General features: G+C 42.7%; 1 protein-coding gene across 1 annotated transcript in view; it reads right to left on the bottom strand.

Moving 5' to 3' along the window:
• The window catches only part of LOC129868359 (transient receptor potential cation channel subfamily M member 4-like), a 67,505-nt gene that overhangs the window by 42,777 nt on the left and 8,362 nt on the right, over positions 1-16,366 (bottom strand). Inside the window, exons 2-7 of the mRNA XM_055942284.1 lie at positions 15,105-15,166; positions 14,706-14,883; positions 7,208-7,391; positions 1,579-1,748; positions 1,018-1,195; positions 82-146 (exon numbers count right to left, since the gene is read on the bottom strand). Of these exons, the coding sequence (XP_055798259.1) occupies positions 82-146; positions 1,018-1,195; positions 1,579-1,748; positions 7,208-7,391; positions 14,706-14,883; positions 15,105-15,166 (837 nt within the window). The remainder of the gene's footprint in view (positions 1-81; positions 147-1,017; positions 1,196-1,578; positions 1,749-7,207; positions 7,392-14,705; positions 14,884-15,104; positions 15,167-16,366) is intronic.

Here is a 16,366-nt window from a genome sequence, read left to right as displayed (position 1 = left end):
ACAGTAATTTACTATAGGCCTAGTGATGTCATGAAAAGTAAAGTAAGTCATAGTGATGATAGTGATGTTGCCATAGCTTACCTCCAGCATGGCAGCGTCCCCTGAGATGAGCATACACAATACAGGGACATCTATACTGCCACTACCTGGAAAACAACAGGTACAGGGAAGGGGTGTAGGACAAATGGGAGAAGTCCATAAAATCAAGGTTTTAGTCATGAGTCATTGATCAGATGTCATAGTCAATGTCCATAAATGTTTCATGATTTACTACTCATAAGAATATTTATAAGAATATTTATTTTTCCACAAGCATCATGGGTTTGGAACAGTGAATTAAGTGTATTTCCTAAAAATAAAAAAAGGGACGCTACACAAAAGAGAGGAGGAGATTGCCTTGTATAGTCATGATGTCAACAGAAACAAAATAAACTCCCATGGGTTGTTCGCCAGATGAGTTCAACTTTGGATGAACTTGTTAGTCTTTCTTCCTGAAATATATAAATCACCCACCGAATACAAGCAATACAAAAGAGTTACACGAGCATCACAGAGTATTAAAGGCTATATCATATCGCAAAGGACGTTGGTAAATGTGAAAACTCATACTCGAACGTTATGAGAATGAAATCAAGTTTTGCAAATATGCGGCAATAGGATATGGGCGTTATCGCATCTAGCTATCAACATGGCTGTGGTTCTACTGATTGAATTACATCTAGTCGCATTTTCCAACTGCAAGCAAGGCGTCATCGTTCAGTGGTCCTCTGTAATGCTTATTACGGCTTAGCCTCAAGCTTTAGCCTAACACTTGCATGCTGAAATGTAGGTACTGGAAACATGATTGCTGATAAGAAAAGTAATACTGTTGATCTGAACATACAGTAGTACACATTAAATGGGTGGCTTAAACATACTGCACGCCACCTGTGCACCTGGGGCTAGTCTTACAAGTGTGGGTGTGTGTTACTATGCGCATGTGTGCGTGCATGCGCGTATGTAACTACTGAGTCTCACCCCAGATGCCGGTGCGCTGGTGGGAGATGTAGTCCTCCATCTTGGCCCGGAAGGCCGTTTCCCCTCCCCGCCGGCTTACACTCCCATCATCCACCAACAGGAAGGCCTGGTAGTTACTATCCAGGCAGCACGAGTCATGGGACGTGTTCTGGACATAATACCGTGCTGGAAAACTACCCTGAGAGAGGAAGAGGAGGAGGGTAGAGAGTGAGAGAGAGAAATAGAGAGAGAGAGCAGAGGTAGAGAAGGGGATCAGAGGAGGAGAGAAGGATAAAGGCAGAGGGGGAGTGAGTTTGGGGAAGTAAAAGGAGGGGAGAGAGAGAGAGAGAGCATTGTGATTACCTTCCCGTGTGTAATACAATTTCCGTGTTATTGTTATTTATTTGATTTCCTGTGGCTTTGCTTTGCTGAGTGAGAAAGGGTGAGAAGTAGAGGGGAGCTACTGTATGAGTTTATGTGTCTGTGCATGTTTAATTCTATATACATTGAACAGTGTGTGTGTGTATGTGTGCCTGTGTGGTCACGCCATGTGTGCGTGTGTGTGCATGTGTGTGCGTGTACCTCAGAGTTGATGAGCTGCTGTCTGTTGTGCACGAGGCCCCAGGGGGCCACACCCACAGCGATGACTTTCTTCTGGGACAGGGAGGAGGCCGCAGCCGCATGATCCCTCACTGCTTCCCCAACACAACGTCCCACCCCCTCCCTCAGCCCCCCCGTCACTATCCACGCCCCTGGGAGAGAGGAGCGAGAAATGTTTATGACACAATAATAATATGCGAGCAGATGCCTTTATTTAAAGTGAATTGCAGTACAGTGAGTGCATACATTTTATTTTTGTTATGTATTTTTTTTCATGTGTATGTGACACCTGCGGGAATTGAACCCAAAACCTTGGAATAGCAAGCACACTTTCTTACCAACAGCGTAACACATGACCATAGACAATGGACAGTAAACAATAGACAGATAAGGAGCTTGTCGGTTATGAGTCAAGGGAACTGTGCAAATACGTACTCTACACATCCTTCCTTTCCTAATATATAAATATAATATGCCATTTAGCAGACACTTTCATCCAAAGCAACTTACAGTCATGCATGCATACATTTTATGTATAGGCGTGATCCCAGGAATCAAACCCACTATCTTGGCATTGCAAGCGCTATGCTCTACCAACTGAGCTGCAGAGGACCACAGTTGCTACAGATGACTTTCCTCCCTCTTTCCTTCAAAAGTCATTTTGTCCATTTAATGGCAGTGAAAGATGCCACCATGTATTGGAATCAGGCCCAGAAATGTTTTCTTTCAAATACTCAATTTGATTGCTCACTTATGCACTTCTATTCCTTCTCTGGATCAGCTCTCATCTGACCTACTGGCTTGCCTCATACGACTGCTGTGTCTACAAACGTTATAATGCTTTATGGCTGAACTTGCTTATTTCCCTGCCTTGCTTTAACGAACAACTGTCTGGCATAGATGGTCTTGTGTTTTGTGAACTTCGAACCAGTACAGCCAGAGGAGGACAAGGAGAAGACTCAGAGACAGAGATGGAAGAGGAAGCAAGACACCCCACTAGCTGGATTAATCTTTCTTATATGGTTCAATGAAGATGAATTAACTAAGTAGACCAGACTCAGCTGCTATTACACTGGTGTCTATGAGAGACACACCCAGTTAAGCAGACCAGATAAAAAAATAAAAAAATCCAATGGTAAACGGCTTATCCACCATTTATCCACCGTCTTTGTCTGAGCTTCAAAATGGTATATACACTGTAGATGTAGGGAACATGGGACAGTTATTCTGCTTTGAAAGTTGATGAACTTGTTAACCCACTAGGAGACAAGTAGAAGAAAAAGCCTTTGAAAGCCTCTTTGTTTACGCCTATTCAGCATTGTTCACTTTAGCTCACCCCACCCACGCAATTTAGCCCCACCCAGAGTCACCATGTGAGTCATCGTGGCATTTTTTTATTTCACCTTTATTTAACCAGGAAGGCCAGTTGAGAACAAGTTCTCATTTACAACTGCGACCTGGCCAAGATAAAGCAAAGCAGTGCGACAAAAAACAACACAGAGTTACACATGGGATAAACAAAGGTACAGCCAATAACAATAGAAAAGTCTATATACAGTGTGTGCAAATGGAGTAAGGAGGTAAGCCAATAAATAGGCTATAGTAGCGAAGTAATTATAATTGAGCAAATTAACACTGGAGTGATAGATGTACAGATGATGATGTGCAAGTAGAAACACTGGTGTGCAAAAGAGCCAAAAAAGTAAATAAAAACAAAATGGGGATGAGGTAGGTAGTCGGATGAGCTGTTTACAGATGGGCTGTGTACAGCTGCAGCGATCGGTGAGCTGCTCAGATAGCTAACGCTTAAAGTTAGTGAGGGCATATAAGTCTCCTCAACTTCAGCGATTTTTGCAATTCGTTCCAGTCATTGGCAGCAGAGAACTGGAAGGAAAGGCGGCCAAATGAGGTGTTGGCTTTGGGGATGACCAGTGAGATATACCTGCTGGAGCGCGTGCTATGGGTGGGTGTTGTTATGGTGACCAGTGAGCTGAGATAAGGCGGAGCTTTACCTAGCAAAGACTTATAGATGACCTGGAGCCAGTGTGTCTGGCAACGAATATGTAGCGAGGGCCAGCCAATGAGAGCATACAGGTCGCAGTGGTGTGTAGTATATGGGGCTTTGGTGACAAAGCGGATGGCACTGTGATAGACTGCATCCAGTTTGCTGAGTAGAGTGTTGGAGGCTATTTTGTAAATGACATCGCGGATCGGTAGGATAGTCAGTTTTACGAGGATATGTTCGGCAGCGTGAGTGAAGGAGGCTTTTTTTGCGAAATAGGAAGCCGATTCTAGATTTAATTTTGGATTTGAGATGCTTAATACAAGTCTGGAATGAGAGTTTACAGTCTAGCCAGACACCTAAGTATTTGTAGTTGTTCACATATTCTAAGTCAGAACTGTACAGAGTAGTGATGCTAGTCGGGCGGGTGCGGGCAGTGATCGGTTGAAGAGCATGCATTTAGTTTTACTAGCATTTAAGAGCAGTTGGAGGCCACGGAAGGAGAGTTGTATAGCATTGAAGCTCGTTTGGAGGTTTGTTAACACAGTGTCCAAAGAAAGGCCAGATGTATACAGAATGGGGTCGTCTGCGTAGACGTGGATCAAGGAATCCCCCGCAGCAAGAGCGACATCATTAATATATACAGAGAAAAGGGTCGGCCCGAGAATTGAACCTTGTGGTGCCCCCATAGAGACTGCCAGAGGTCCAGACAACAGGCCCTCCGATTTGACACACTGAACTCTATCTGAGACGTAGTTGGTGAACCAGGCGAGGCAGTCATTTGAGAAACCAAGGCTGTTGAGTCTGCCGATAAGAATACGATGATTGACAGAGTCGAAAGCCTTGGCCAGGTCGATGAAGACGGCTGCACAGTACTGTATTTTATCGATGGCGGTTATGATATCGTTTAGTACCTTGAGTGTGGCTGAGGTGCACCCATGACCAGCTCGGAAACCGGATTGCACAGTGGAGAAGGTACGGTGGGATTCGAAATGGTCAGTAATATGTTTGTTAATTTGGATTTCAAAGACGTTGGAAAGGCAGGGCAGGATGGATATAGGTCTGTAACAGTTTGGGTCCAGGTGGAAAGCATGGCCAGCCATAGAGTAATGCTTATTGAAATTCTCGATTTTCGTGGATTTATCGGTGGTGACAGTGTTTCCTAGCCTCAGTGCAGTGGGCAGCTGGGAGGAGGTGCTCTTATTCTCCATGGACTTTACAGTGTCCCAGAACTTTTTGGAGTTAGAGCTACAGGGTGCAAATTTCTGTTTGAAAAAGCGAGCCTTTGCTTTCCTAATTGACTGTGTGTATTGGTTCCTGACTTCCCTGAAAAGTTGCATATTGCGGCGACTATTCGATGCTAGTGCAGTACGCCACAGGCGTCCTCCAGAAACTAACCTCTCCAGTTCCTACTCCAGTTTAATTGGTGGGTCTTTACTCTTTTGTTCTCTATTGCTCCTCTATTGTTTTTTATGCAAGGGGGGAGGCCGATGACATCAGAGGGCACCATCAAACCAACTCCTTGAATGGCCTACTCCATGAAGTTTGCACATGTGTCTAAAATACATTATTTTGCTCAAAACATTATTTTGCACCAGCTTCAAAGAGCAGAAAATACAACATTTTTGGTTATGGAAAATATATTTCACAGCGGTTAAGATGGTACAATGAATCTCTACACAATGACTTGTTTTGTCACAAAAACTGAAATTAGGCTAACTATTAGAATTTTAGCAACCAGGAAATGGCGGAGCGATTTAATAAATACATTACTGTATTTATACTGTACGTGGAATATTGTTTTTCAACATGAAAAGTTAAACTTTCTACCACTGAGCTTTGTCGATTGCGCCAGATAAATTCAGGGCAGCAATGTTTTTGAGAGCTGTAGCAACACTTTTGCAGTTGTCCAAAAAATCGGCAGTAACAGAGATTATCAACATACTGGTGTGTTCTGTTTGCTTCAACGTTTTCTACGTTGCATGATGGTTTGTAATGAACGACACGTTTCCTTTGAGGTACGTTTGCTCCCGTTTGTTAGGTGTGGCCTGGACAATATGAGTTTGAGCATCTAAAACTTGTGCAACACACCATATGGAAGCTGCCCTCTGGGCCACTATAATCGCAACATTTTTCAACTGGTCTTTCAGTACAGTACCGTTTCCGTTGTATTCAACTTTGCACACCATTCTGTCGTACTGAACGCAACCCTGGAAGCCTCCAATCTGTTATAGACAGAAGCCTGTGACATGAAAGACCAATCAGGACTCATCTCTCGGCATGTCCAGCCACTCCATTAGCTCAGCCAATCAGGGCAAGCCAGGAAGGATCCTGTCTTTCTCCCAGGCTGCATTCAGTACGAAAAAAACGGTGTGCAACATTCAGTTAAATGGCCAGGTGAACGGCCAGTAGAAAAACGGGGAGGGGTTGGGTTATGGGTTGAAAAGTGAGGGGATTCTATCAATGACCCAGGCATGCACTGGGTGAAGCGAGGTAACGTTGCATTCAATTTTGAATCGGGCCGCCTCCTGGGCATGAGCAAAGTGCCCCGTTTTGACCCGACAACGAAGTCGGCTGAGAACAAAAGTGACATAGGTTAAGCACATAAGTAAGATTCTTTGTTTCCACATGCAAAAGTGATTTATTTTGATAAAAAAGGCTTTTTTTGCCTTCCAGGTGAAAACTAGTTTGAAGATTGGAACATAAATATATTTTATGGAAAAGAGAGTTTCTGAATGATGCATCATGCTGACTTGTTGACAACATAACCGGGTGGCGCAGATTACTGTTCTTTTTGAGATGGGCGCTCCTCCCTCACCGCTTTTGTTACAGAATGGCTCAATTACGCTTTACAAATTAGGAATATGCTTGAGAATACGTCGCTCATTGCTTCAAGCCACAACCGTCAAATAAGAGCAAACGTACCTCAAAGTCTGTTAAAAAACATTGAAGAACATTTTGGGGAAATCTGTCATGTAGTACAAATGGTCACACATTGTAGCAAACATTTAATCAAACTGAATGCACCCCCTATATAGCTTAGTGCTTTCTCCTTAGCTAAACTAGGCTTGTAATTTTTTTACATATCATTACAGTGCCAGTCAAAAGCTTGGACACACCTACTCATTCCAGGGTTTTTCTTTATTTATCTACTATTTTCTACATTGTAGAATAATTGTGAAGATATCAAAAAAATAACACAAATGGAATCACATTGTCACCAAAAAAGTGGTTACCTAATAAAAAGAACAGCCCTACTGTGAAGTAGGAACTAGCACCAGCTTCCTTAATCCCATCACAAATGGTTACTAAACAACTCAAGACATCAAAAGGGGTTCTTAGATACTTATGACAATGTGTATAATGCATTATAACCACATCATGAATCATTATTCCTGTATGTTAAAGAGACTGGACCCATTCATCTCAATATGAATTATTGATATTTCAAACAAACAGGTTAAACAGTGGGCGTTGTCCTCACCTGTGCTCTGTGCCGTCCTGACCAGCCTCTGACCCAGGACACCAGGGTGTGTGTGTGTGTGTGTGTGTGTGTGTGTGTGTGTGTGTGTGTGTGTGTGTGTGTGTGTGTGTGTGTGTGTGTCTCACCTGTGCTCTGTGCTGCCCTGACCAGCCCCTGTCTCAGCACCTCCCTGACCCAGGGCTTGACCTTCTCGCGACCACCTCCCCCCCCCACCACAGAAACCACCAGGTTGGGGGAGGGCACCCCCCAATGGGCCGTCATCAGGCCGTACATGATATGAGGTGGGGTGTCGCATGACAAACGCAGGAACTGACCAATAGGAAGAGAAGAGGGGAAGAAATGCACAATTAGTATCGCCACACAATAAAGTTATGATGATCAAGCGGCTGTGGTGGTTTGTGAATACCTATGCTACATAAAGTGCTCCTAGCTAGTTGCTTGTTTTGCCTATGGTGTAGCTATTCAGAGGCGAAGAGATATCGGTCCAGGTGAGAACATTCCGTCTGACTGAGCCAATGTTGTGAGGCCTGGCAGCACTGCTAGAACACGGACTTCTCTGCTATGGTTCCATAAAATAACAGACAGACGTTCTGCTGTGACAGCCTCATACAGTATCTCACCACTGTTAAATCATGTGACACATGGGAAAAAAAGTGTTTTCTTAACGTTTAAACAACTTTTTTTCTTGTTAAAGCGGTAAGAAAGATTAATAAAATTCCACGTGAATTCACAATGCAGAATATCAATTCCGAGCCTAACCCGGTATCTGACATCAGGACAGATTTTTCTCCACAACCTGATCCACCCACATTTTTCGGAGAGCTGATTCGTGACAATTTATTTAATTTCATGTGAAGCTGTCTTATGTCCATTGTTGGGGGCCTGCACTGCTGCCAGCAACGGTTTGGGTCTCATGGAGCGTCTCTTTCAGATGGTTAAGAATTGCACCTTTACTACCGTTACTGTATCTCAATTCCACCTCGCAAAGTTTGCGTTTCACCACCTTCTGAAATAACTTCTCAAAGTATTGCCATACAGGACTTGGTGCTGTCGCTTGCATTTTCCTTGCCATTTTCCAATTGTTAACAACAATGACGTGTGGAGTGCTTTATATCCATGGCAAATCATTTGAAAGATGCATATCGCTTTGTTACTGTTCAAAATATGAATACATGTCAACCTATTTTGTGGTTCTAGTCCTAACATGTAATTGATGGTTATATTAGAGCAATGTATATTATGTAATTGTGCACTTGATTAAAAACCCAAGACTTCTCAAAGACCAGGCAAGAAAGCTAGATCTAAATGTTTTGTAATGCCAGTACTAAATTGCTCCCTCCGCTAGTCCTAAATCGCTCCCTCCCCCTTGGCCCCAATCCTTCGATGTTTGCAGATGTGTAGGGTCTGGGCAGGTAGGTTATAAGCAGTGCAATGATGGATCTCACACCTTACAGATGGTTAGGGCCAAGGGAAGAGGTAGGGAGCGGTTTAAGACCGGACGTAAATGTTGAGGAGACTTTCCCAATCACACCGAGTTTCCCTAACGCCTCGATCTGCACTCAAACCTGTTTCATTATGTAATCCAACATGTTTATGGGATACGTGTGCAAAAAAAACATTCACCATTTTCCTACTATTTATGTTAAGTCTACACATACAATTTGATGCATACGTTGGATTTTATCACGGAATCTTCCGGAACTGTCATTACGCACACCTGGTCCCTATTCCCAGTGATTAGTAATTGTAAAAGTGTGCCCTTTGTTCACCATTGTTTACCAGTTTACAATTGGCGCATTCATCCCCCTCCTCTCCCCTGTAACTATTCCCCAGGTCGTTGCTGCAAATGAGAACGTGTTCTCAGTCAACTTACCTGGTAAAATAACGGTAAAATAAAATAAAATAAACAAATAAATTGTCCTGCCGATAATTGTTCCAATTCCGATAGCTGTTCCATATCTTTGTCCTATCACACCTGATTCAACTAATCAATTGCTTGAATAGGGATGTCCAGGGGGATATACATGTTTTGTCTAGAACAGATGTAATTATCTGCCAAGTAGAATAAGGAAATTGTAATAACTCTATTCATTACATTTGCACTTGCAATTATCTGTACATTTCACCTGAGATGTCACTGACTATACCTCAGTCGTACTTCTGTTGGAATTGAACAGAAATGACTGGGGGGTCCCAAGGAACGTATTAATTTAAATACTGTTTCACAAGCCCTTTTGAGATCATAGCGCATGACAAGTTAAGCAATCCTCCAGGACTGTTTCCAGGTATGGGCGTTTAGATTCGTGTTTAGTGGACATATTCCCCACAAAGTGGAGTGGTCGTTCGCAATGATGTGATGTGCCATTTCTGTTCAAGGTGGAAGCAGATTTACATTGGGCTTGGCTTTAATGAAGCGTTTGACCTTTTTCTTCGCAACCTTTGTATCAGAGTCTATAGACAAAGCCCGTGGGCTTGTTTCTTGATCAAGTGGGCCCTGGATAGGGTCTCGAGTGAGAGCGGGAGAAATTTGAATTTTAACGTCCTTGCTATGGGTGTTAATTCCTGTGGACCTGATGTCCGGTAATTACCCGTCTAGTCCTTGTGACTTATCTTTGACCTTTTTCTCAAAATGTTCACGCTTTAGTTCTTCACGTAGTGGAACTTCTGGAGAACATTGGTCTACATTTTGATCATCCTTCAACCCTTTGTTACCCTTGTGCTCTGACACTTTGTGTGGGTTGGGTGCAGGAATGTAGCGAACGGGTCGATTGTAGCGGTAGTCATTTTGATGGCGACATGCTTTACAGTTATTTCGACCGCGGAGGTCATTGGAATCGTGGTTTTGTGGTAGAAACCGTTGTTGTGCGTCATCTCTCAAAGCTCCAATACCTGATAATGCACCCTCTAACTGGAGTGAGTGCTCCTGGTTAAACTTCAAAACCGAGTGGTCAGGGCTCTTAGCGTTGTGAACTTTGAATGCCTCAAAAGCTGTCCTTGCAAGCTCTATGAGTTGTAAAATACGCAAGCCAACGTGGGCTGCAGGGCTCAAGTAGGTAATGAAGGTGGGGCACGTTCGACAGAAACATTTGTTTGAATGGTAACAGCTCTTCCATTCCTGTTTCAGTGAGTAGGCCAAAGTAAGCTGAACGAAGCCTATGCTTGTGGGTGTTCGTTCCAAGCTTGTTTGACGGTGTTAGCCAGTGAGCTATCGTGTTTGCGAGTCGCAGAACCACTGAATTCTAATTTCAAAGCATAGTCATTTAGCACATGTTGCTGTTGTAGACAAATGAACCTCTTCACGTGTCTATTCGACGTTCGCTTCAACAGGTAAACCCTGTCAGAACCCGAACCGTTCGGGTAGCCATCCAATGCGTCCTCTGTCAGAACGTCTCAGTATCGTTTGGCGCACCTGGAACGGGGTCAAAGATGGGGAAATTCTTGACGAGTTTGTCAAGGTATTCCGTGCCAAGCGGGCGGAGAGGGTTGGTTTCATCTTGTGGGGAAATTGGGGCCGAAAGGCAAAGAGGAGGAGCCAAGCTTTGGCTTTGTTGTCCAAGAGGCACCATATTACTCAGTGCTGAATGGCCAAGAGGAGAAGACTGAGGGACACGAGAGAGGCAAAGTCTGAAACCTATCGTCTTGAGCACTTAGAGTACTGATTTTGGACACGTGAGTGTCGCATTTGCTCCTTTTGGTCTCCAACTTATCTGTCATGGTTTGCAGATAGAGGTCTTGAGTACGGGGCGAGAGATTCAGTGATGAGATTTCCTCAGCTTGCTAAGAAATCAATATTTCCATCTTCATCACCTGAGTTCTCTCATCATTCATTTGGTCGGCAACTTAAATGAGTTCTGCTGATTTGTCATCCAACTTAGTTATTGTGTTCATTAACTGATCGACTTTGGTCTGTAGCATTTGGCGTAGAACCGTGTTCTTTGAGTAACGTTCAACAAAACTACATGCATGTTATCAAGATGAGCGCGTCTGTTTGAAGATAACTCTTCAGACTTATCTAGTTTGCCTTGGACATCATGGTATTTAGTTTTGGCTAAATCGAGTTGTTCCTATAGCATATGATTTTGAATCCTGTGGAAGACAATTTTGTTAAAGAGTTTATGCTTGTTCATCGTCATAGGTTTCTTTTGCATTTGCATTGTTCCGTTTTCAAACGCAGTTCCATTGCTAGCAGAATTTTTCCCTTTTCTGCAATTGTCATTGGTTTCCCAGTTCTCTCCACCTGCACCTTTATGTCTACCGTTACCTGCTCGTGCTTCAGCTGTGCAATGCGGTATTGGACCGATGCCAATCTAGACTGGAGAGAACCTTTACAAGGCCTGTGTAACAGTTTAACTTTACGTCATCCCCTCGCCCCGACACGGGCGCGAACCAGAGAACCTCTGCACACATCAACAACGGTCGCCCACGAAGCACGGTCGTTACCCATCGCTCCACAAAGGCCGCGGCCCTTGCAGAGCAAGGGGCAACCCTACTTAATGTCTCAGAGCAAGTGACGTAACTGATTGAAATGCTACTAGCGCGCACCCGCTAACTAGCTAGCCATTTCCCATCCGTTACACCTGCACCCGATGTTTGATTTTGGAGAGCTTGTTCGTAATTTCTGCTGTTTTTCCATTAGGGTTGGTATCGCTGCTGAGGTCAGAGATCAATCCATTTATGGTTTGAGGTTCACTAAGCCGGACGCGGGACTTCCGTCAGTACTGGGGTTTACTAAATGTGCTTTGCAAAAGCAGATTTTACTGATTGATCTATTTTAATGATAAATCAAACCTGTATAGGCTATTTGGGAATTAAACTTTAAATTAACCTGAACCTTGTTGATCTAGGTTCATGTGAAACGTTTAAATTGTCACATTGTGGAAAACCAATCAATTTGGATATTATTTAAAAGATCCACTTGAAAGGTAAATCTGGCAATATCACTTGTTAGTTAAATTGAATGAGACATCGATATCCAGTTATTTGCGATTGTCTGGATATCCTAATGTGATCCACTTTTGGGTGTCACCTAATTCTTTTTCAAGAGATGTACTGGCGATTCTTCACCACCAGTGATCGCAGAAAGCTGAAATCAAACGGAAGTACAAAGGGCGGGACTTCCGTCGCGCAAGGCAGAGGTATTTCAACGGGACACAGGAAAAAGAAAATACTGTTTCCCTTTGTTAGCTTAGCATCTCGGGCAAGCTTAATACTACTTTGTAAAATACATCTCACTTCCAAGCACAAAATAGGGTCCCCTTCACCATGGAAAGGGAGGTTTACAAATGACGTCTCACATGAACCCATTCGGCATACTATGCTAGCATTATGTTGACCAGAGCGACACGGTACATAAATACAGATACGCCTGTGGCCTAACCACACTGGCTTAGCGCGGTAGGCGGACGGCTCAGTCACCGAAGAGATTTATCTTATTTATAACCTTACTGGCTCTTTGCCCTTGCTCTAGAAATTAGACAGAAATCGTACCGTTTGGCCTAACGGACTAAATCTGGAATTTACAACTCATTACCCTAACTATCGACACACGACCGGAGGCACTCTCCTTAGCTTGTTCAAATGGAAACACACACAACCAATATCTTTCTCTATTTGCATGCAACAGTCTGTTTGCACAATTGATATATATCATTCAACAGCAAAGTCCAATTCTATCTTAGATTCCTTGCACGGGGTGTCGTAATATGTCGTGTCTTTGGCATCATTAAAGTGAAGACTGCTATTTTATCAAATCAATTCTCTGTAATTATTATTACGTGATTAAACTAATCATGTAAATGTAATTAACTAGGAAGTCGGGGCACAAAGGAAAATCTTCAGAATACAAAGTTATAATTTTCCTAATATAACTTTTCAGATATTTTAATCAGTCTTCTAATTAATGAATTATTCTTTACCTCAGGTTAGTCTCATTCCAAACGTCGCAAATTGTTGGTTATCTGCACGAACCCAGCCTTTACTATGAATCATCCATACATCAATTGTCTTAATCATTTATTTACTAACTAACTAAATAATCACAAAAATGCATAAACAAACAACACAGTAGATATGGTTACAAGAAAATAATAGGGGAAGTTCCCTAGTGGGCTAAGTCGATATGACGGCTTGGTGGATAAAGGGAAGTGGGTGTGGACTGAGAAGGCCGGGAAAGACAAAAAGAGTCACTACACAGTTGATAATTATATTAATTTAAATGCTAATCCTTTGCACATGAACGCTCACTCATTCGGGAATAATTTCAGTCAATATATATTTACGCCCAGTGTGTTGTCGTGATCTCTGTTGGAATTGTCAATCCTTCTGTTGGAAAGTTCATCCGAACGTCTCTCTCTGCTTCACTGAAGTCTTTCGTGGTTAGGATGGATACTTCAGAGTACCATTCAGAAATGTTCTCATAGAATAGAACGGCGGTTGTCGGTCTTCGCATCCCAGGTTGACATAATTTCTAGCTGCAAACTAGTAATTAGTATCTAAGATTTGTTCTTATTCTGTCGGGATCGATAGTCTCAGAGTTGAACCATTTCCATCCGTGTAGCCAATGCTCCACGTGGTATGGTTAGGAATTCAACAACCATTACAACCTTAGCTTATACTGAGGTTTTGTGGTCTAAACTCAACCTGTGCCCACTCGCTGTCCATCAAGACACATGTGGTCTGAAGAGGATTTCTTCATGAGGGGATTTTATTCGTAACAGTAGAAAAGGACTGTTCCATGACGCCAGATCATGTCTGTGCTCACGGGGGCGGACCAATGACTTAGTTAAACTCTACAATTCTTTCACATTAAAGGTTTAACATCATATTACATCATTTCATAAATAGTAACATTTTTACTCATTCATTTTATACAAGAATTAGATGCAAACCCCATAATTGAGAAATGTAGATATTCAGAGATATAGTCATGTGTGTTTCCTGTCCTCTATGGGGTCACCAAATGAAACACACTCGTCATACCCATCCCTTAAGTGTCCATGGACCATTCCTAGCTCCTCACAAGTGGGCATTTTGCATCAAATCCCTATTTTGGGGATTTAGGAGTTTGCCATGTGAAATCCTTTGTTCTCTCTATGTGTCTCTTTCTGCATGGCCAGGGCGAGAGAGTCTCCTCCAGGAATTTACGACCTGAGATAACAGAACCTGGGTGTAGGAGAGAGGGGGGGGGGGGGGGGGGGGAGCCACTAGCTATATCCAAAAAGGGCCACATCATGACAATAATATATTTTTTAGGTGATCATTGCTTATTTATTCACGTTTACAGTGTCAACTTCAATCAGGCACTGACGTTATCCACCTGAGCAACACTGATAACCCGGAAACAGAAATGAAGCAGTAACACAAGCAATTGACCACTGAGAATTCTCAAGCTGTGAGCTTTTCAAACTTTGATGTCACAATCACTACCAATCATAATCTTAAAAATGCTCACAATAATAATCGATTGTGAGTTATTTTACTCTGTGAGCTTTTTTACAAGACACCGGGCACTAAGCCAGCTACGCAATTAATGCCAAAATACTGACAGAGATGTGTGTGCGTGTGTGTATGCACATGTGTTGATATGTGCATGCGCATACATGTGTGTGAGTGTGTGTTACCCACATGGCTGTGTCTCCTGCCGGCCCCTGCGAACTCCAACTCTCCGAAGGCGTCGGTGGGGTACTCTGAGGAGTGCTGAGAGCTGTCCCACTGGCTGACGATGGCCGTCCCGAAAAAGTCTCCTGTAGCGATGGAGCCGTGTGTCTCCCGCACACCACCACACTGACACAATACCCCATTGCTGACAGGGAAAAAGACATACACATGAATACACACAGACACACACACACAACCAGCCATTAACAGTCAACAGATAACACATAGACACACACACACTGACATCATTTGTTTTGCATGGACTAGATACATTTTGCATCGGGTAACTGTGTTGTAACTACAGTATATTGTAACTGTATTGTGTCAGACAGATGGACCACTCAGTGACCCAGAGAGAGGCTGTACCTTGATAAGTCCTCTACGAACGTGGTGCAAACTCTCATTTTGATGATCTTGGGGATCCAGCTCTGTAAGGGAAAGAGATTGTCACTATTAGATACTCTTACTGAACTCTCTAATGTTATTTAACAGGCTACAGCCTACAGATGTTGAATTGTAAGTGAAACAGGGTGATTGGTAGCAATTAGTAAATAGCCAAGTCAACATACACGATGTGACTCTCAGAAAAAAAGGGTATTCTAGTTTGTCAGTGATTTATAACAAAATACTCTGTAATGTTAAAAGTGTAAGAACAATTCTAACATTTGTAAAAACAAATAGGAAAAATAAAATAAATATGTCTTAGATAAGTATTCAACCCCCTGAGCGTTCCACACCTGGATTGTGCAACATTTGCCCATTCTTCTTTTCAAAATTCTTCAAGCTCTGTGAAATTGGTTGTTGCCATAGATTTTCAAGCAGATTTAAGTCAAAACTGTAACTCGGCCACTCAGGAACATTCACCATCTTCTTGGTAAGCAGCTCCAGTGTAGATTTGGCCTTGTATTTTAGGTTATTGTCCTGCTAAATTCAAAAAGAACTCGCACATCTGAGCTATCTTTTTTGCAGGTGCAACAGTTGAATAAAATTTGAAAAAAGAAGGAACCCACACACTGCTCTTGATAGTATCACTGCTCTTTATTAATAAGCTTTACGTATCGGAGCTCTGAGGCCGATACGTAAAGCTTATTAAAGAGCAGGGATACTATCAAAAGCAGTGTGCGGGTTCCTTCTTTTTTTCTCATTTCCCCTTTTTTCTCAGGTTATTGTCCTGCTGCAAGGTTAATTCATCTCCCAGTGTCAGGTGGAAAGCAGACTGAACCAGGTCTTCCTCTAGGATTTTGCCTGTGCTTAGCTCCATTCCATTTATTTCTTATCCTGAAAAACTCCCCTGTCCTTAACGATTACAAGCATACCCATAAAACATGATGCAGCCACCACTATGCTCGAAAATATTGAGAGTGGTACTCAGTAATGCGTTGTATTGGATTTCCCCCAAACATAACACTTTGTATTGAGGACAAAAAGTTAATTACTTTGTCACATTTTTTGCTGTATTTCTTTAGTGCCTGGTTGCAAACAGGATGTTTTAGAATATTTGTATTATGTACAGGCTTCCTTATTTTCACTCTGTCAATTAGGTTAGTATGGTGTAGTAACTACAATATTGTTGATCCTTCCTCGGTTTTCTCCTATCACAGCTAGGGCTGTTACAGTGACCGTATTAC

The sequence above is a fragment of the Salvelinus fontinalis genome, chromosome 2 (assembly GCF_029448725.1).
Source record: "Salvelinus fontinalis isolate EN_2023a chromosome 2, ASM2944872v1, whole genome shotgun sequence".
NCBI classification, from domain to species: domain Eukaryota; kingdom Metazoa; phylum Chordata; class Actinopteri; order Salmoniformes; family Salmonidae; genus Salvelinus; species Salvelinus fontinalis.
Note: the sequence above shows the minus strand (reverse complement) of the source record. Positions and strands in the feature narration are given on the sequence as shown.